Source organism: Myotis myotis, unplaced genomic scaffold (assembly GCF_014108235.1).
Source record: "Myotis myotis isolate mMyoMyo1 unplaced genomic scaffold, mMyoMyo1.p scaffold_m19_p_4, whole genome shotgun sequence".
In the NCBI taxonomy this organism is placed as follows: Eukaryota; Metazoa; Chordata; class Mammalia; order Chiroptera; family Vespertilionidae; genus Myotis; species Myotis myotis.
Genome location: NW_023416346.1, coordinates 117,500,167 through 117,522,014, shown reverse-complemented (window position 1 = coordinate 117,522,014; position 21,848 = coordinate 117,500,167). Strand labels below are relative to the sequence as shown.

At 39.5% G+C, this 21,848-nt stretch overlaps 1 protein-coding gene across 3 annotated transcripts in view; it reads left to right on the top strand.

Moving 5' to 3' along the window:
• The window catches only part of PDK3 (pyruvate dehydrogenase kinase 3), a 67,992-nt gene that overhangs the window by 9,271 nt on the left and 36,873 nt on the right, over positions 1-21,848 (top strand). For 2 of the 3 annotated variants that reach the window (XM_036304698.1, XM_036304697.1), the window contains exons 2-3: positions 11,736-11,877; positions 15,759-15,830. In XM_036304698.1, the coding sequence (XP_036160591.1) occupies positions 11,736-11,877; positions 15,759-15,830 (214 nt within the window). Of the gene's footprint in view, positions 1-5,598; positions 6,327-11,735; positions 11,878-15,758; positions 15,831-21,848 lie in introns of those variants that run through there. The other variant, XM_036304700.1, reaches the window with a different exon arrangement.

The following is a 21,848-nucleotide window of genomic DNA, read 5'->3' as shown; positions in this document are numbered from 1 at the left end:
AGGTTCGATTCCGGTCAAGGGCATGTACCTGGTTGCGGGCACATCCCCAGTGGGAGATGTGCAGGAGGCAGCTGATCGATGTTTCTCTCTCATCGATGTTTCTAACTTTCTATCTCTCTCCCTTCCTCTCTGTAAAAAATCAATAAAATATATTTAAAAAATAAAAAATATAATCTAATGTTACAATGGCTATTACGAGGAATGTTCCAATTAGGAAAAAATGGAATACATAAAACAGACATTAAAAAAGGAAAAATAAATGTTTCACAAGTTCTCTTACTGATCTAAGAAAAGGAGAACTTAGACTGTTACGACAAATTGAACTAGAACCTTCAGAATCTTGAATGAGTTCATAGGAAATGATTCACATTTTCATTGGGACGTGCTTTATATCATTCAGTTTCACCCTATCCATTTCTGGTTCCTTGATTAATCACTTTTATCCCTCCCTGCAGACTTAACTTCATATTTGTTGTATTTTCCAGCTCCTTTGCACTTAGTCTTTTGCATTGCTGCACTCTTTGTATGACAGGCATTTGCACCTGGCTTCTGTTATTTCATTTTATTCTAAACTGTTTCTTTGCAGAGGGTAGAACTTCCGCTTCCTTGTGACCTCTCACAGCTTCCTCAGATGGTTTGCTCTCTGCAGAGAGTGGGCGCTCCATAAATGGCGAGCACTGACTCCATATAAAGGTTATTAAACCATGCCACTTTAACTGAGGCAGTTGTTATATAAGTTTAAACTTCTATAATGTCCCCACGTTTAAATATGGCATCTCCCAAATGAAACCACCAGAAAGCAGGTTGTCTGACAACTCGGCCTTCTCTTCACAGAAAAAATTTCTACCAGAATCACACTGGTTCTGTGAACCTCTGAGCCTTTAGCGATTAGAAGGTAGCAGCCATTTTCCCAGGTTTTACTATTTTTAGGTTTAAGGGCCCAGCCACCTCTGTTTTCCTTGAGAAAGTATTTTAAGATTCTGATACCCACTGAGAAGTTGACTTTAGTTCCAAATGATTGCTCTTCAAAAAGTCTTGGGTTTTTAAGTTATTATACTCCTTAAAAGCCAGGGGAGAACAGGAATTTTGTTTCTGGAGAAGATAAGTTTTTTGTTTTTTTTTTTTGTTTGTTTTTTTTAGTTGTGGGAGGAAAAGGGAAAAACAATCACTTTCTGTTTCTGGGTGTTTTTATTTTGTACCTTTACATAAATGCACAAGACACACCTTTCCTGTAAGCAGTAGGGTTTTTCTTCTGTGAGGAGTTGCCAAGAATTAGACTAACCTGTTGGGAGACGAGCCAGCTACTCAGAATTAAAGGGGAAGATAACAATTTCATTTAGCTTCATGCATCTTGCCCAGCCTTTCAGCTGAAAAAAAGAATTGGCCTTTTGGGTCTTATTGATTTGGTAGGGCTGGATTTCAACATAACCTGGTTTTATCAGACTCTGGGTACTAAAAGTGTAGCTCTGGTTTCATTCCATGTCTTTGCCCTTTTGTGTACTTTTGAAGGGGAGACGTGAACACACTTAAACTGACCTAGTGTTGACTGAATGGTTTCTTCCCATTAAACATTGGGAAAGTGACCACACTGTTAGCAAGATTTGGAAAATTTTGGTTTTGTAGAATCAGAAAATACCACCACTTTTCCTCTTTTTTTTTTTTTAAGTCCTCACCCAAGGATATGTTTTTATTAATTTTAGAGAGAGGGCGGGAGAGAGAGAAACATCGATGTGTGAGACATACATCCATCGGCTACTTCCTGGTCATGCCCCAACCCGGGGATTGAACCCAAAACCCTAGGTATGTGCCTTTGATGGGGAATCAAACCTGCAACCTTTTTTTATTTTTATTTTTTTTTATTTGGTGTATGGGACGATGCTCCAACCAAACAGACCCAGCCAGGGTTCCACTTTTCCTTTAAAAAAAATACTGGTCCTGGCCAGGTAGTTCAGTTGGTACAGCAGTTCTCAACCTGTGGGTCGCAACCATTGGAAAACACATATAGCATATCAGATATTTACATTACGATTCATAACAGTAGCAAAATTACAGTTATGAGGTCGCAACGAAAATAATTTTATGGTTGGGGGTCACCACAACATGAGGAACTGTATTAAAGGGTCGCGGCATTAGGAAGGCTGAGAACCACCTTTAGAGCATCGTCCCAATATGCCAAGGTTTGCAGGTTCGATTCCAGATCAGGGCACATAAAAGAATCAACCAAAGAATGCAACAAATCAGTCTCTCTCTCAAATCAATAAATAAAAGTTAAAAAATAGTATATGTGCATTCAGTTGTTTTACTTCCCTGATAATCTGGATTCAGAATTGGGCAAATCCTCTTGTTTTCAGAATACTGCACTTTAAGAGAGGTTATGGGACAATAGCCTGAGGGCCAGCCACCTGTTGTTTTTTATTGATAGACTATTTTTAAGAGCAGTTTTAGGTTCACAGTAACATTTAGCAGAAAGTACAGGGAGTTTTCAGGTAACTCCCCTCCCCAGATATCAACATCCTTCACCAGTGTGGGACATTTGTTTCAATTGATGAAGCCACATTGATATGTCATTACCTCCCAAAGTCCATATTTTACTTTAGGGTTCCTTCTTTGGTACACTCTATGGATTTTGAAAACATCTGGTTTTATAAAGTTTTATTGGAACACCCAGTCATTCCTGTTTGTTACATATTGTCTGTTGCTTCTTTCCCTCCCCAACAGCAGTTGAGTAGTTGATTCAGAGATGGTTTAGCCCACAAAGCCAAAAAAGTTGACCATCTGGCCCTTTACAGAAAGTTTGTGACCTCTAAACTAAGTTAATTCAGTTCCCTGTTAAAAAAGCTTGAAGTGATTGCTCTTCATTTGCACTTAAATTATGAAGCTCCTTTTCTCCCCTTTGCTACTAACAGTAAACCTTGGCTCTCAAGAGTGTGGCTTTTGGGATAGCTAAGACTTTTCCAGGTAATTGGTAGTTTACCTATATGGTGTGTGGAATTACCATGTGAAAGGCTTAGGGAATTTTATAGCTCTCTCTCTTTTTTTTAGAATATTGGAAAATAATTTTAAAGATTTTTTAAAACTGATTTTTAGAGAGGGAGAGGGTAAGGAGAGAGAATATTGTTGTGAGAGCAAAACATCAATCACTGCTTCCTACTGGGGATTGAGCCCACATCCACACATGTGCCCTGACCAGGAACGGAACCAGCAACCTTTCAAATGCCACCCAACTAACTGAGCCACACCAGCCAGGGCTTAATAGCTTTACTCTATAGGGCTATCATTAAAATTTTAAGGGTACCAGTTTCTCCACAGCCCTGCCAAAATGAGGTTTTAAGATTTTAATTATGTTATAGGTAACATAGAAACTAAAAGATGTATTTCCACCCTCCCATGTGGGTTTATTGTCTACATTTTGTTGTATGTAAAGCACCATTGGCCATTTAGTAACTGGAACCTGGAGTTTTAATCACTTGCATGAATTCCTTGTCTATCTGGCATAGTGAGCTTTTGTGCTATGTAAATATTGTTTCCCACTGTGTTCCCTTCTTTGGTAATTATCAAAGCATACAATTAAAGGCATGTGCAAAGAATATCACTTACAATTCTTCCATCCATTTTTTTTTTTTACGATAGCCTTCCAGCTTTTGCCCATGTACATATAGGTTAACACTGACTGTTGGTTTCCTTTTTATTTAGCGCACAGTCCAAGTTTTTATACGTTCAATCATTTCCAGTACTTTTATCATGGTCAGGTTTATCACCTAAATCCCTCCAGAATTTATTGCTATTTCTGATGAGACTTTTTGTTTAAGCCCAAAGGCTATGAACAAAGAGCTCTATGTCAAAATGTATGAATCCTGTGAGTTTGTGGCATGCTTTCCTGCTGTCCCTACCTGTTTGTGTAATAGGGGTGGTTTCTGGGAATATGTGAGGTGTTAACCGAATTGTCCTTTATTCAAAGTGTCCTTGGAGGCTTTCTGGATGGGGGACACAAATAGAAGAACAAATACAAATGTGTATTACACTTTTCCTTGATTTTTAGCTCCTTTCCTTGGCTGCGTACTCCTATCAATGATCTCCAGAGTTGTTCCCAGATGTGTATTAATTACTAGGCAAGGTTGGTGTAGGACAAACCAAAATCTTCTCTTAGATTCATTCAGTGGGGGCTTGAGCTTAGAGATCATCTATTCAAACTCCCCAGTTTCACACATGGCAAAGTAGAAGCCCCAGGTAACAAAGAGACTGTCCAAAGCATCAGCTAGTTCTTGACATAACATCTTGGCCACCTCTTCCAAAGTGAGCCGGAAATTACTCTCTTTGGAGACACAGGCAGCTTACCTTTTTTTGTACAAATCTCTAGAAGATACAATAGTGAGATGGGAAGAGGTAGCTGTAATTCTCATAACACCCAGATGAAGTAGATGTTTCCATTTCTTAGATGAAGATGCTAAACTTTCGATGACTTAAGTATCTTGACTAAGCAAAATTAGGGGCAGAACCACAGTTAAAAGCTCAATCTACCTGAATTTTAAACCTCTGCATTTTTCATTCAACATAATATACCATTTCTTTCAATGTAATATACCATTGCCAGAATGCAGTTCTTTATAGCAAACAGAGTTTTAATAATGCTGAGGTTTTGTCTAAATTTGTTCCATTAGACCAGTGGTTCTCAACCTTGGCTGCACATTAGAATGTTGTGGCCCCACCCCATAACAAAGAAACAGAATTTCCGGAGGATGAGGCCCAGAAATCAGGATTTTAAAAAGATTCCCAGGTGATTCTAATGTGCAGCCAAGGTTGAGAACCACTGGATTAGACAGTCAGGAAATCGCATAATCTAATGGTCATCTAGTGTTATTATTTCTGAACTGTTAGATGGATATCTACTTACTTACACTGAAGTAATTCTTATTCTGAAGACCACCACCATTTGTTAGTCTGCCTATTGTCTCTGAGGATGTGAGAAGCAATCTACGTGTAGACTATACTCAAGTCTTGATTTGTGGTGCCTACCACCAGTGGGAGCTTTGGGCTAATCACTTAATCCCACTACATGCCAGTGACCTTTTCCACAAAATGGAGACGATAGCATCTAATCATAGGCTTGCTGCACTGATGAAATTAAGAAGTGCAGCACAGTGCGTGGTACATGGTAGGTGCTCTTAGATGTTGGCTATGCTTTTATTATGGGGAATTAGTGACACAGCATTTCCTGAATGAAATCAGCTTTCTGCTAAGAATAAAAACTGCGTAGGATGCTCTTGATCTCCAGTATTAATTATCTGAAAGGTTATTGGCTGAAGCTCCCAGCTATATAAAGTGATCATTTTCCAAGAAACAAAGCACTTTCAGCTCATTTGTGCTTTGAGTGTAATTGGCTTTGGATCCTTTTCATTCACTGGAATGGTTAACTTAACATTTTGCCTCAGTTAACCTTGAAGATGAGTACACTGTGACCTTTACTTAACTATTCCTGCTTCCATGACAACAAGACATCCTGTAACTCACCAATCCACCCTCACGACTAGATCCTAACCCTCTCTGGAATTAGGTTGATATGGATCTGTGTGTGGCTTTGACTACAATTGTTACTTACATGCTCTTGCTGGTCAAAGCTTATTTGTGATATCAGTTCTCAACATTCATGCCTATTCTATCCACTCTCTGGCCAGACATATCATATTGACAGTTACTACCACCATATTATCACCTTCCTGTCTACCTTTTGGCTCTTCCCCTCTAACTCGAAGGATTTCAATACCCCTAACCAAGTAGTATATAGAATGCAGTGATCTGTCTAGAAGAGGAATTTACCATTACCAGCAAATGTTAGCTTGAACCACTGAATTTTATTTGCTATAATAAGTTTACTAGGTATTTTAACTTTCAGTTCTAATCAGTAAATATTAAACACCTACAATGTGCCAAGTGTGCTAATGGACTTCCATTTTCTGAGGTATACTGGGACCTACAGGATATAGATCTCAGTGATTCGGAGCAATGGCAGAGGGATTGCCCAAGGGGTGGGCACAAATTGTGGGTCCTCAGTGAAATCCATGTATAACTTGCTTTGGCCTTATCTGGCATACAGTGGGGCAGGTTTCTTACTAGTCTGTTTATGAGCATATATCTTTCAAAAGAGTAAAACAAACAGGATTTCTAAAGAGAGGATCAAGGCACTAATGGAATCACTCATTTGCCCTCAGCACAGACACAGATGCCCTTCAGGGAAGGATCCACAACCCTCTCCTACTTTCATTATAAGGACTCTACCACAGTCACCCTGTAAACTTGATTCCTATGACAATACAAATAATCACATGAAGGTATGTACCACAGGCTTCAAACACCATCAGGAAGGTCTGCTTATAGTAGCACATTATGTATGAGATCTTTTTCTCATGTTTTTAAACGAACAGCATGGCTGTAGTAGTTTTTTTTTTTTAAAAATTGACTGATTATAGTTACAAGAAACCCTTTTTTATTTTGTTAATTATTATTTTTTAAATATATTTTTATTGATTTCAGAGAGGAAAGGAGATGGGGAGAGAGCGATAGAAACATCAATGATGAGAGAAAATCATTGATAGGCTGCCTCCTGCATGCCCCCTACTGGGGATGTGCCCGCAACCCAGGCATGTGCCCTTGACCGAAATGGAACCTGGGACCCTTCAGTCCGCAGGCTGACGCTCTACCCACTGAGCCAAACCAGCTAGGGCCAAGAAAACCTTTTTTTTAGAAGATTGTGTTTTTCTTTAAAAACACTTTTTTAATGACTGCATATTTCCCCATGTAAATATACACTATCGTAATTTATTTTACTATTGCCTTATTGTCTAGATATTAGGTTGTTAGATATTTAGGTTGTTTTTAATGTCCCCCTCCCCCCAGACCTTTTATTTGGAGAAATTTCTGACCTTAGGAAAAGTTGTAAGAACAATACAGTTAACACTCATGTCTAGCACTTAGATTCACCAGTTAACTGTGCCATCCAGCAGGTCCTTGAATAATGTTGTTTCATTATAATGTTGATGAGACACCATAGGAACCTAATGCTTGTCTGTATCAGTTAGCCTGTGGTAAAATTGGTTTTATTATCTGTTTCACCAAAAGTTGGAGAACCTCCTGAAGGCATTAAGTGGGGACTTACTATGTTTGCTTTTTATCTCCCCCCACAGCCCATTCATTCTTCACTGTGATATAGTTACCATGCTGAAGAATGAACTGGAAGTTTTCAAACAGAAGGGTCACCCTCCACCCTAACCATCAAAACTTTATTAGGCAGGCAGTTACCCCGAGGCAAAGTAAAGGGCAAAAGGGAGGTTCTTCTCTAGCATCCCTGAATAAACTATTTAAGAAGGATTAGGAAAGCCGGGGTGATGTTAGGACCCCCACCGAAAAGCCCTATGTAATCAGGAGTTGTGGGTGTTCACTTAGTCAATCTTTAGGTTGCTTCACTCTCAAACATGACTGAGTAAGCAAAGACCGCCAGCCATCTGAGGGAAGTCCACAGCGAGAAAGAAAGAAACTAAGATAAATAAATGCCAATGTAATTTGAGAGCCCAGCCTGTGTGGCTCAGTGGTTGAGCTTCGACCTAGGAACCAAGAGGTCATGCTTTGGTTTGGTTTCCCGGTCAGGGCACACAGCCAATCAATGATACTCTCACAACATTGATGTTTCTATTTTTCTCCCTCTCCCTTCCTCTCTGAAATCAATAAAAAATATTTTTAAAAATGTAATTTGAGAAATAAATAATCTACACCTTCTTGTGAACATCTTAGGCGGGTGTCATTTTTCCAAAGATGGCCATGATGTTGCTTTTCTGTGATGGGCCTTTGCCAGCCCTCCATCAAGAGGGGGAGTCCGATCCCCTTCCCCTGGAGTCTTTCCGGGCAGGCTGTGACTGCTGTGACTGCTTGGGTATGGCAGAAGGGGGCTAGCTGTGTGACTTCTGAGGCTGGGGCATAAAAGGCCAAATAGCTTCCACCTTGTTTACTAAACCCAATCCAACTAGCTCAAGGCTGCCATGCTGTGAGGAGGCCCCCTGACAGGTGATCCAGCAGTCTCCGGTAGGCAACGCTTGTAGGGTCAGACTTGTGAGTAGGAAGCCTTCAGATACTTCCAGCCCCGCTGACTCTGCCCATGGTCTAGTCACTTCCCCAGCATTTGAGTTTTCCCAGCTGACGTCCCAGACAAGCCATCCCTCCAGTGTCCTGTCTAAACCCCTGACCCACAACATCTGTGAGCATAATAAAATAGACACTGGGCCAAAAGAAGTCATGTAATATATGGGTGTTGTTGGGGTATTGAATATGAAAGGGATAGAGGTGTGTGTGAAACCCCCAGTCTTCTTCTTTATTTTTAAAATGTATCTTTATTAATTTCAGAGAGGAACAGAGAGGGAGAGAGAGAGAAATATCAATGATGAGAATCATTGACCAGCTGCCTCTTGCAGGCCCCCTACTGGAAATCGAGCCCACAACCTGGGCATGTACCCTGACCAGGAATTGAATGTGACCTCCTGGTTCTTCAGTCTATGCTCAACCACTGAGCCATGCTGGCTGGGCGAAACCCCCAGTCTTTGGCTCTGGAGTTTCTGGCTCACTGTTAGCAATAACGTCAGTAATAACACTGTTAGTAATAATAACAAGGCCTGGTCTGGAGTTGAGAGCAGCCTCAAGTTTGGTAGACCCCAAATCTGCTACCTATTTTGATCTATTTTTATATTCAGGAATAAATTTTCACAAACAAAGGAAAACCTAAACTTTTCAGGCAGTGAAATAGTACTTCTAGACATGGAGTAAAACAAACATTTTAAAAGTATAAATGAAGCTAAAAAAATTAAGGGATTCTTTTGAAGGATATTCACAATCAGTTGATAGCTTCTCTGTTCACACTTCAGGCAGTGTCTCTGAAGGACTCTTCAATTAATCATTGTTTAGCCTTGGTAAGTCCAAGAATTAACTATGTATAGTTCTAAAATTCAATGTTTTCAAAAGATTGAAATCTTACAACTGGAGAAAAATCAAAGAGTTGCCCTGAAAATTCTATTTTCTCGGTTAATTTATCCATTTTAAGATGGTTAATGGTAAAAATACATTGACAGTATTTAGAAAAAGCAGCATTATGTGAATGAGCTGCTCACTCTGTTGGGTTTTGATGCCTTGCTAATAATTTTTCCATTTGTTGCTCTCCTTTTCCATTCCCTCATTCCATTACTACTATTCCCAAACTATCCCCCACCAAGTGTTAAAGGTGAAAGTGTTAAAGGACAAAGGTAGCCTTTAAGAAATCCAGACAGGAGATTCTACATGTGGCTGTGAGGTTTCTCAGCCCTCTGCTCTAACTATAAGATACAAGGTCACTTCATTAACTGGAGAAATAATTGTGGGCTTTTTTGGCTTCCTGTAAATTAGTCGAAAAGAGTATTAAAGATTCACCAGAAATACAGGTCACTCTGGAAACCAGGTATAAAAATAATAAGTCTGAACTATTATTCTTGCTCTCAGAAGGCTAGTCAAATGCTCCTTTCTTACGGCGACCACCACTGAGAGAGCTCTCTGCATTAAATCAAAAGTCATTTGTGTTGTTTTTTTTAAAAAATATATTTTATTGATTTTTTACAGAGAGGAAGGGAGAGGGATAGAGAGTTAGGAACATCCATGAGAGAGAAACATCCATCAGCTGCCTCCTGCACACTCCCCACTGGGGATGTGCCCGCAACTAAGGTACATGCCCTTGACCGGAATCGAACCTGGGAACTTTCAGTCCGCAGGCTGACGCTCTATCCACTGAGCCAAACCAGCCAGGGCTGTCATTTGTGTTTTTATGTCTAATTCATTCTATATCTTTTTAAAAAAATATATTTTTACTGGAGTCGAACCTGGGATCCTTCAGTCTGCAGTGCAACACTCTATCCACTGAGCCAAACCAACCAGGGCCATTCTATATCTTGGTGAATGGAAAGCTATTTGGAACTTTTCTAAGCAATGCCAATAATACCTTTTGCAAATGTAGACATTGTCTCCAGCTTTGCAATGGAAGGGCAAAGTAGGAAAAACAAACAGAAAGCTGAACAGAACGAAAGGCTCATCAAATGAGGAAGAAGAACTGAAGAAATAAACATGAGTGTGTTAAAGCCAATGACTAATTTGTGTTCACTAAAGGCAAAATTTTCCATGTCCTTCACCCACTCCTCTGTCATCTTCTGAATTGATACTAGGGACTAATTTAATTGGTAAATTTAAATAACATAGAGTAGAGAAATGCAGAATAAAAATAGAAAATCAAAATGAAGGAATGTGGAAAAGCCACAGAAGTGGGGAAAAAGTGAAGTCAAATAACTGGAAAGAAGAACTGGAAAATAGTCTGCCAGAAGACGTATAAAAACAGAACCCTTTTGAGAGGACATTCAATTAAAACCAGAAGGATTTTTTTTTGTAAGTTTACTTTAAAAAGTTTATTGGAACCCTTTGCTTTAAACTGAGTAGCATACAGGATAAAATACTTGCAACCTATAGGAGGAAAACCACAGAAAGGTTTAAAAAAATCAGGTATCTCATATTTATTTTTAGGTTCACTAATTAACTAACTATAAAAGGACGTATTCCTCGTTTAAGCTGGTGTATAATTATGGTATCTGAGTACAAAGAATTTGTCTTGAAAGCTAAATTAGAATGTAGGAGGCAAAACCGGAGATTTTTCAGGTGCTCCTTTTTAAAACTACAAACTTCTGAAAGTATTATTCTCCAATAAATCGTTGAGAAGCTACCAATAATGAGGCACTCAAATTGGTGCCATGGGGTCTGTGGCTGTTTCCCTGAGTGGCAGAGTGGTCCCTGAAAAAACACATTTGAAGAAAATCTCAGTATAAAGTAGGTGTATATTTATGGAATGAATGGATCTGTTGCCTTCTGGAAATGCCTCTGAACAAGAGTCGATTTATATATTCTCCTACTTTTCTACTTGGCAGTTTTCCCACAGTGATTATTTGAAAACAAACCCAGATTTTATCCCAGGTCACTTTTCTTTTTTTGTTAATTCTCACCTGAGGATATTTTTCCATTGATAAGTTTTAGACTTGCAGAGAGGTTCTCAACCTGTGGGTCGCGACCCCTGAAAATACATCCTGCATATCAGATATTTACATTACGATTCATAACAGTAGCAAAATTACAGTTAAGAAGTCGCAACGAAAATAATTTTATGGTTGGGGGTCACCGCAACATGAGGAACTGTATTAAAGGGTCACGGCATTAGGAAGGTTGAGAACCACTGTGAGGGAGTGGAAGGGACGGGGAGAGACAGAGTGAAACATCGATGTGAGAGAGACACATCCATTGGTTGACTCCCGCACACACCCCGACCAGGGTTGGGGCTCAAGCCTGCAACCCAGGTACATGCCCTTGACCAGAATCAAACATGAGATCCTTCAGTCCACAGGCTGATGCTCTATCCACTGAACCAAACCTGCTAGGACCCAGGTCACTTTTAACACTAGGGGCAGATTTGTGTTAAGGAGAAAAACTGCTTTCAAGGTGGCCTCTTGGAATAAATGTTCTTTTGCTATTATTATTAAATTATTTTCTTAAATTTGCTATTTCAGAGGATAAAAATTTAACTAGAGGTTGCAGGATTATTTAATTTTCTCTTCCCGACCAGTAACTGCTACCATGGCACCATTTATTCCATCTATTAGATTGTAAATCATGGAAAATTTTTCATCTCTGAATAGGGAGAGACAATGCGTGTGAAAAAACGTCATACATGTTTCTACGGAAGGAGCTTCCTGTGCGCCTGGCTAACACCATGAGAGAAGTTAATCTTCTGCCGGATAATTTGCTTAACCGCCCTTCAGTGGGATTGGTCCAGAGTTGGTAAGTAAATAATGTGCCTTCAAATGGGTCTTCCCATGATGCTCTGAACAGTTGGCATTGGGACCATTCTCCCTAAAAGTGCATGCAGCGCCTGTGTAGGAGTGAGTCACTTGGGATAGCCGGGTTTTCCAGGCAAATTAGGATTTTTTTTTTAACTGACAGTTTAAAATTGCCTTAATGAAAATACTTTTAAACTGTACAAGACACCTTTCAAATTTTGTTTTTCTGCTTAGAAATGGTGATGACTTATTTAAAAAATGGGAGAGTACAGAAAAGTACAGAGGAATAGCAATGCAGTTACCGATGTATGCAGGTCTGCAATCCTTTATATGGGGCTATTGCTTCCATCAAGTCTCAGCCTTGCTCCTTTTGTTTTCCTTTTTTTAAAAAAATATATTTTATTGATTTTTTACAGAGAAGAAGGGAGAGGGATAGAGAGTTAGGAACATCCATCAGCTGCCTCCTGCACACCCCCCACTGGGAATGTACCCACAACCAAGGTACATGCCCTTGACCGGAATCGAACCTGGGACCCTTCAGTCTGCAGGCCAATGCTCTAGCCACTGAGCCAAACTGGTCAGGGCTTGTTTTCCTTTTAAAGAAGTTCCTTGAAGGCAATACTTCTTTTAGAACACATTAAGTTATGTAAAGGGACCTTGGATTAGAAAAATATCACTACTTGCTATGCTGCATTTGCCCTGTGAATAGTATGAAAAATTGTAATAAGTATCACTCAAAGCTCAATCAGATACAGCTCTGAGCTTAAAACGTGTTATTTAATTGAGGAAGTTGAATTTGTGAGTAAACCACTGACTAGGTCAGCAGGGTGAGGTTAGTGAGTGGTAGGATGAAGAAGAGTGGGTGCATTTTTAGAAAAGGATTTGCATATATTTGAGAAACACACACAGGTCTCCTCTCAATTATAAAAGCGAGGTAGAAGTCACTGGAGAAGGCTGGGGGAGAAGGGGAGGCCAGGTGCAAAAAGTGCTCTCAGGCAGGGACAGAGGAAGTGCTGTGGGACAAGTGGTTTTGTACTGCCCCTTGAGGGGGGCTGGAAATGACAGGGACAGGGAGAGCATTTTAGGGGAAGGGAATGATGTGGACAGACACAAGGTGAACTGAACTATTAACTTGCATTGAGAGGATCAGTGGAGGCCAGGCTACTGAAAGAGAATGGCCATTTAGTAGTCATTCCTCAGTGATACAGGGGTAAGCCAAAGTAGGTTTACAGCTGTTCCTATGGAAAATAATATAATACAAAATAAAGAATAATACAAGAATAAACTCTGTGCTTCACTTACAACTATCAAACTACTTTGGCCCACCCTGTATTAACTGTAATACATTCTTAGGGCTGAGAATAGAGAAACACTCTATTGGGAGGTCTAGGAGATCCACTGTCCAGTCCCTGTCCCAGACACACAGCAGCTCCTCCCTGTGGGAGGCACAGGGGCCCTGGAACCCAGGAGAGATGGCGACCATGGCTTTGATCTCATAGTCAGTTGCTTTCTACACTAAATGCATAGCTTGTTTCAGAAGGAGCAGCAAGTTTGCATGAGACTTATTTATTGCTCAAGGCCATCATTAGAGATTTCCAAGAGCAAGTATATAAGCACTATTGGGGGCTACCGTGGTGGGGGTTCTAGGCAGGCTAGATGACTTTCAAGTCCCCTGGTCTTGGTGGCAGTGACAGTTAAATATTTATTATCACTTATTTAAAAAGTACTTCAGGAGCTTCAAAGTGAATTATTGGCAAAGTATAGACTCAAATTACTGTGCCAACTCTTTGTGTCTCCTCACCATTCTTTTCCATGGCCGTTCCAAACACACACACACGTCATTTCCTCCTTTTCTTTTCTTAAACATTCAATTTTGAAATAATTTCCTACTTAACAGAAGGGTTTGCAAGACTAGTAGCAAGAATTCCCATTACAAACCTTTACCCAGATTCACTAATTGCTAACATTTGACATTTGTTCTACCATTCTCATTCATATTCTCTCTCTGTATATATATGTGTATATGTATATGTATATGTGTGTGTGTGTGTGTGTGTATGGCATAATGCACACACATATATAATATACGCACATGTTATTTTTTTCCTGAAACATTGCATTAATGCTAGACATCATGACCCTTTACCCCTAAATAGTTTAGTAAGTATCTACTTAGAACAATTCTTAGAAAACCACAGCATGTTAAATTTGGGGATTTAGCACTGATCCAGTAATATTTTCTAATATGTAGAACTTCTTCTTATTTCATCAATTGTGCTAATAGTGTTCTTTTTTTATAGAACACCCTACCCCCAATTTAGGGATCCTGTGCAGGATCGTGCATTGTGTTTAGTTGTTATTTCTTTTCCCTCTTAAGAGTGGCCTTTGCAGGGTGGTTTGACCTGATGATTTTAGCACTATCTAATCCATAGCTTTATCCACCCAGAGACTTAAAAAATATACCCAGAGATGAACATAACTATGCATTGTCACAAAGGTCAAGTGAGGCTGATTAATAAAATATAATTTATATCTATTTATGTGCTTAATGGTCACTTTTAGTTGCTTAAATAGCCTCATCCTCTATCAGAGCTGGCTAGTAGGATTAGTGTCATTAATTGTTAGACATAATTAGAATGAGATACTTCTTTCAGGATATGTTAAAACCCAAAGCAGAGATCACACACCTCTGAGTAATTGAAATCTCTGCATCCCCACCGGATCCAGCAGGTCCTGTGTGAATGTAGCTGCTACAGTTAAAGTGCCTCCCTGGGTCCCATTTTTCTGTGTTCTCTAGATCTTTATGTTGGACACATTATTTCTTATACTGGCCTTGATTGAGATAAGGAGCTATTCTTTAAAAATATATATATATATATATTTTTATTGATTTCAGAGAGGAAGGGAGAGGGAGAAACAGCTAGAAACATCAATGATGAGAGAGAATCATCAATTGGCTGCCTCCTGCACCCCCCAGCCCCCCAACTGGGGATCAAGCCCACAACTTGGGTATGTGCTCTGACCAGGAACAGAAACGTGAGTTCCTGGTTCATAGCTCGATGCTCAACCACTGAGCCACTCTGGCCAGGCAGATAGGGAGGAGCTCTTCTTAATTCTAAAGCTGTTTCTGAGTGTTTAAGAGAATTTAACTCTGAGAAGGAACCTTCATTATTTCTGGTTTCTAAGTTCTTAGCGCACAATTCAGTGTCACACATGTGCTTCTTACAATTTATGTGCATTTTTTTGGATAATTAAACTCTAGGTTTGGTGTGTCAGTTAGGGTATGTTTGTAAGAAATCCAACTAAACCTGGCTGAAACAATTACAATTGGCTTGTTTGTCACTATAAGATGCAGCCATAGGATGTGCTTTTGGTGTTGCTTTGATTCAGAGATTTCATGAGCTTCTCAAGGTCCTGCTTTCCACGGTGTTGGCTTCACCTTCAGGCTGGATTTCCTCCTGGTGACAGAATAGCTGCAACAGTCCCGGTCTTCGCATCCACACAGCCAACTACAACAGCAGAGCAAGATGATTTCTCTCCCAGAGACCTCCATTAAGTCTTTCTTATGTCACTGTTGTGCATTGAGACAGAATGCCCATTCCTGAGCCAATCCCGGTGCCCAGGGATATGTGACGCAGTAACAGGCTTAGACCTGGACTAGCAGACTAATTAGGAATGAGTGACAAGAGAAATAGAATTGTCCAGAGAAAAGTCAGGCCCCCCAGGAAATGTGTGTGGCATCGGCTTTTCCCGAAGCACTTGAACTGCTTGGGGGAGGGGAGAGGATGTTACTTGAGTAAAAATGGGGATTACTCTATGGAAGAGGGAAAGGAGAAATGGGTGTTGGGTAGATAGCTAACGCAGTAGGTCTTCCTTTTTCAGGTATATGCAGAGCTTCCTTGAACTTTTGGAGTATGAAAATAAGAGCCCTGAGGATCCAAAGGTCTTAGATAAGTAAGTATGGTACCAAGCTCATCTAAAAGTCAAAAGATCTAGGTAAAAAGTGGTTTGGTGAATGGAGTTCATGTCAGTGAGAATCAAGAAGTATAATTTGGATGGAAGCATTAGGTTTCTTAGTGGGGAATGACTCAACATTGCCTTTTTTAATTTAAAAATTGAGTTACAAACATAACAGTACAAAATAAATAATGACACTTAGATTATGGTTCATGATCTAATTCTTTAAAAAAATTTTAATTAACTATATTGGGGTGACATTGTTTAAATAAAATATCAGCTTCAAGTGTACAATTCTATAATACAGCACCTGTATATTCCATTGTGTGTTCATTACCCACACCGTATATTTGTTCTTCTTTACTCTTTACTACCAGTTTCTTTCTGGCAACCACCATACTGTTTGTTTTCTGTGTCTAGGAGTTTTTTTCATTTGTTTGTCTTGTTTGTTCATATGTTGCTTTCAGTTTTATATCCCACATTAGAGTGAAAGCATAGGGTACTTGACATCTTCCATCTGACTTATTTTGCTTAGCATGATATGATCTAATTCTTAATACTTTTGTGCTTATGGGGAACTGGTGTTGGCCCTCACTCTAAATGTTGCAGTAAATGTTCCACCTAGTGGTCATTTGAAGAATGCAGTGGTCTCTTTATATGCATGAATCTATCTACGCAGTCCTTTACAGTATTTTTAAGAAATATTTATTTATTTAGACTTACAAATTCTTTACTTTTACAGTTTCAAACAATCCAGATGCATATTGCATACAGCTAACTAACTAGGTTATTTGTGACAGTGATACAATTTTTTCTCTTTTTATTATATTATGATACATATTAAAATCTTCATGTAGTCTATTTAAAATTACTAATCCTGACCACTGATGAAGTTCTTGCATTATATAGGGTGTCCCCCCAAAATGTATACATACTTTGAATGGTTATAAAGTTAGTATTTATTAACATACAGTTCATTTTAAAATTTAAAAGATTCTACAGAAATGAATAATTTTTTTATCAATGCCTTTTTTCAAACTGATGACCATTGTGGTCCAGACACTGCTGATAATGTAAAGCAATGGAATGGCAAACATAAAAAATCATTTTGTTTGGTATTTGTGCACCTTTAATTAGTCAACTCTTGCCAGTTTTGTACCGCAAACTTTTATCTTTTATGTATCTCCATAAAAAAGTCCAGCAGATTAATTTTCTTTGTTCAAAGCTTAGTCTAGCTTCACCCACTATATCAAATCAGTTAAACCTGAAATGGAGTGAAAATTAAGTGAGTTATCAGCTGTTAAAGTGTGTATATATTTTTTGGGATACCCCCAAAAATGTATATACACTTTGAATAATTATAAAGGCAATGTTTGTACTTCAACTGCATTTTCAAACTTCCAGTAGCATTTTAGGATGAATTTCCTTTGTTCAAAACTTAGTCTGGCTGAAAAGAAAGCAACATCAGTTGAGCTATCAGCTGTTAAAGTGTGTATGCATGTTTTGGACATGCCATATATTGTTACCTTAAATCTGAGTTGGTGACATTTTACAAAGACATTTACTTAAGATATTAATTGCATCATTCATTGAACTGTGTTTTACATTAAAATTACTACTTCCTGGTTATATAATTAAGTACCACAGACAGTTCAAAGTTTTGCTTGATGAATTATAATCACAAACTGTAGTCTGCTTTATTACATATAGATTAAGTGGTTTAATAGTGTGATGCAAAAGAGATGTTTGAAATTATCCACTAAAAGCATTTAAAACTTTTTGCGTGACACTGAAACATATTAATGCTTGAATTATCCTTTATAAAAATATTTTCCATATGGCAGTCTAACGTCTGTCATCTGCACCCCTGGGTCCACCAGTACTGTGGCAGTTGACTATTCTTTACAAATCTGTCTTATAGTCTTCTAAATCTGTACTCTTGCTTGCTCTTCCTTGTTCATCTATTTAGCCACTTGAGGAAGGACCAGTGAAAAGCTGAAATCTTTTCTTCTAAGCTCAGCACCAAGACAAGCATGTCCCTATTGCTCCTTCTGTTCAGCATAAGTACAGGAAGTCCTTCATATATTTCTCTGTTGCCTTCTGATTGATTGGCGAGAGCTCTCCGAGCTCTTGATTTGCTCAATGCCCATTTCTTCCACGGTACCAATAAGCTATTACACAATCTTTTCAGTCTTTAAAGAAAATGTTCAATGTGTTGCTACATTTGAATGCAGAAAATCAATAATGGTTTTATTTTGGAGAAACAGAAAAGAGTGTCCTTTTTATATGACAACTTTGATTCTATTGCTGCTATTATGCACGAAGACCACTAAATTCTCATGCTGATGGGAAATATTTGTTTTTCATTTTCATTTAGCCAGGAAACACGAACCCTAGCTCTGAGTGTGGCTCTTTCCCTCAGGGAAATGAAGTATCCTTTTTACATTACTTTCTTCCTGTTTCATAAACACATGAATGAATGCATATGGAAGGCCCGTTGTGCTGAGGAATTTCTGAGTAGAAACCTGGTCCACACAATTGTGAGACTGAGCACCTTACATATAGGTGTTCCATTAAAAGAACTAGAGAAACAACACTTTATATAAGACCTCAGCACCAGGCATTTGACCCAGCCCTCTCAATTCACAGATAGGGAAACTGAGGTCAAGGTGTGAGGTGACTTGCCCAAGATCACAACATTAGTGAGTAGTAGAGCTGGATCTGGAAATCACATTTCCTTTTTCGTAGGACATTGTTCTTGACCATGTACCATACTGCCAGCACTGCTGGGTCAAGCCATGAGTAGTTAGGTCAAGTTTAGCTGTAAATTAAAATATAAAGGGGAAAATATTGACCTGTTTTATACTTGGCTAGGTGTTTGTGCAATGAATCTGTGAAATGTGGAAGGAAGGTTAGAGTTCCAGATGCAGTGTTTTTCTTACTATCAACTTGTTTTTTAAAAATATATTTTTTATTGATTTCAGAGAGGAAGGGAGAGGGAGAGAGAGATAGAAACATCGATGATGAGAGGGAATCGTTGATCAGCTGCGTCCTGCATGCCCCCACTGGGAATCAAGCCTGAAGCCTGAAGACTGGGAATCGAACCATGACCTCCTGGTTCACAGGTCGACACTCAACCACTGAGCCACGCCAGTTGGGCATTACTATCAACTCTTGCTGTCATTTAAGGTTTTGAAATTAAATGAATCCAATCCAGAAGCTTTGTTTTCTCAGAAGTCATTAGCAAGTAACAGTTTGCTTGGCTGATATCTTAAAAATGAGGACTGGCCTCTTTTCTAGCTTCGAATTTTAGGACACAGATTTGTGGAAGTATGTGATATTCAATTTCTGCTGTGTGGTTCCCAGAGTCCTGTCTCAGCTTCTGGAACAGGTGGTCAGTCTGATGTGATTTATGGACGTGAGCCTGCAATGTAAACTGCTAAGTGCTAGGTCCAGTGTGTCCAAGATCTTTGTAATAATTGCTCTCACTCAGGAAGCTTTGGAAACTTGCCTAGGTGCACACAGCTAGTTAGGATATTTGGGATTTTTGAAGCCTGGGGCCCATAGTGAAGGAAGGAGTGAAGGTGAGTCATGTTACTCATAGTAGTAGTCTTTTGTGTTCAGTGAGAGGTTATATAGGAGTCATGGGCAGGGAAATCATTTAAGTAGAGTGAAAGTAGCTTAGAGGACAAGCACATTTATGTAATGACTAAGTGACCCAGTGCACAGATTTGTGCACATTGAAAGGAAATTAATTAGAAGGTGGCCGGCAGGGCAGGACTGAGCGAGATGGGCCGCACGCGTCCTGGAGGCAACCTCCCGCAGTCCCTCTCAGGCATCTGCAGAGTGAGCGGAGTCCCTCTGGCAGGTGGGGTCCCTCAGCCTGGTCTGCGGGAATCGGGCTGAAACTGGCTCTCTGACATCCCCCAAGGGGTCCCAGAGTGCGAGAGGGCACTCTGCAAAGTTGCTGTCATACAGGGTGTGGAATGCAAATGCAAGTGTGCAGTAAACCAGATTTGGGGCGACAGTGCCCCAGCAACAACATAAACCATGGCCAAAGGTGGAATCGCGCAGCCCCGCGAGGAGTCGGGCTCCCTCCTCTCTGGTTTCGGGGTGTATCACCTGAGAACCGCCACTGCCAAGTCACTGCAGCTCAGCCGCTCCTGCGTTGACTGCCCCCTGGTGGTCAGTGTGCATCATAGCGACCAGTCAGATGGTTGGACACTTAACATATTTGCTGTTTATATATATAGATAAGCTTAGAAGAGCCCCGGAAGATGGGGCAAGTAGCTGAGAATTGAACCATGAAGGCAAGTCTCCTCCTTTCAGATAAGTTGAGACACAGAGCATTGTGGCCCTAGCCAGTTTGGCTCAGTGGATAGGGCATAGTCCCGAGGACAAGAGCCCCTGGTTTGATTCTGGTCAAGGGCACATACCTTGGTTGAGGCTCAATCCCGGGCCTGGTCGGGGCACGTGTGGGAGGCAACCAATCGATGTGTCTCTCTCACATTGATGTTTCTCCTCCTCCCTCTACTCTCTCTAAAAATCAATGGAAAATATACTCTAAAAATCAATGGAAAAATATTGTTTTATGGATTAACAATAAAACAAAACAAAACAAAAAAGAAAAAAGAAAGAGCATTATGTAAAGGACAAATTGTCCATCATAAAATTTCTTGTGAATAATTATGACCTCCTAATTTCAGAGTTTATTTACTCAGGTTTCCTGTCTTTGTATGCATTTGTTACAGACATATTTCATCATTGGGAAAAATAAGACTATTCAGATAATTAAAAAGAAAGTCACTCCACATTTCCACTGCCAGGGGACAACTATTCTAAACATTTTCCTTCCATCCCAACTTTTAACCAGGCATACCTATGCATTTGTATGAATTTTTTTTTTTTTTTACAAAAATAACCATATGACGTTACAGATCTACAGCACTATTCAGTTTCATAATAGTCCATCTAAAGATAAGTCATGGGATTTGAACTATCTTTGGGTTTTAGAAGGGTTTACAGTTTCCTTGTGACTAGGAACAGTGCCCTAAAGCAGCAGTCGCCAACCTGTGGTCTGCGGACCACTGGTGGTCCGTGAGGTCCGAAAGGTTGGCGACCGCTGCTCTAAAGAACAGCTCTTAGATCAACTAAAGGACTTGTATGCATGCATAGAAGCATAACCAGTGGACATAAGACATTGGGGGATAGGGGAGGCTAGGGGACTGTCTAGGGCGGGGGGATAAAATGGACACATATGTAATACCCTTTGTAATACTTTAAGCAATAAAAAAAAAAAAAAGAACAGCTCTTAAATACAGCTGTTGCACTGTTTTAATTTGTTTTTCTTTTATGATTTGTGAAGGGGAAGTTTTTGGCATTTGCGTTTCCTCTGGTAATTCTCCTTTGATACCATATTACTTGCCTAGTTTTCCTATGGTGGGGGCTCATCTTTTTTTTTATTTTTTTATTAAGGATAGTAACTCTTCCAAATAGACTTTTCCCAGTTTTCCTTGTTTTTTTTTGTTTGTTTGGGTTTTTTTTGACAGAATTGCTGAAATTCTACCCAGTCATATAATTTCTTTCTTCCTGGTTTCTGCCTTTGGTATTAAATTTAGAACAGCCTTCCTTACTCCAAGGTTATATACTTTCTCACCTGATTTTCTTTTATCTTTTATGTGATTTTGCCCTCTTGCATTTAAATCTCTTAACCCACTGTTTGGCTGAAGGCTGGAAATTGGGTTGTGACTAAATTGTTAAGCAGCTGTCCCAGGTAATTTGATTGATTCCCGACTGATTTGCAATGCCACTTTATCGATATGCTCAATTTTTATATGCATATACTCACCCTTCATCCTGGTTCCAAGCTTTTTATTGGTTCCATTGACTTGTCTTTCTTTTCTTAGTTACGTACCATTCATAATACATTTTCTGTCTACATCTTTACAGTAATATACCACAATACTTAAATAGGTTTGTTTTGTCTTTATTCTATCTACATTTCATCACTATATT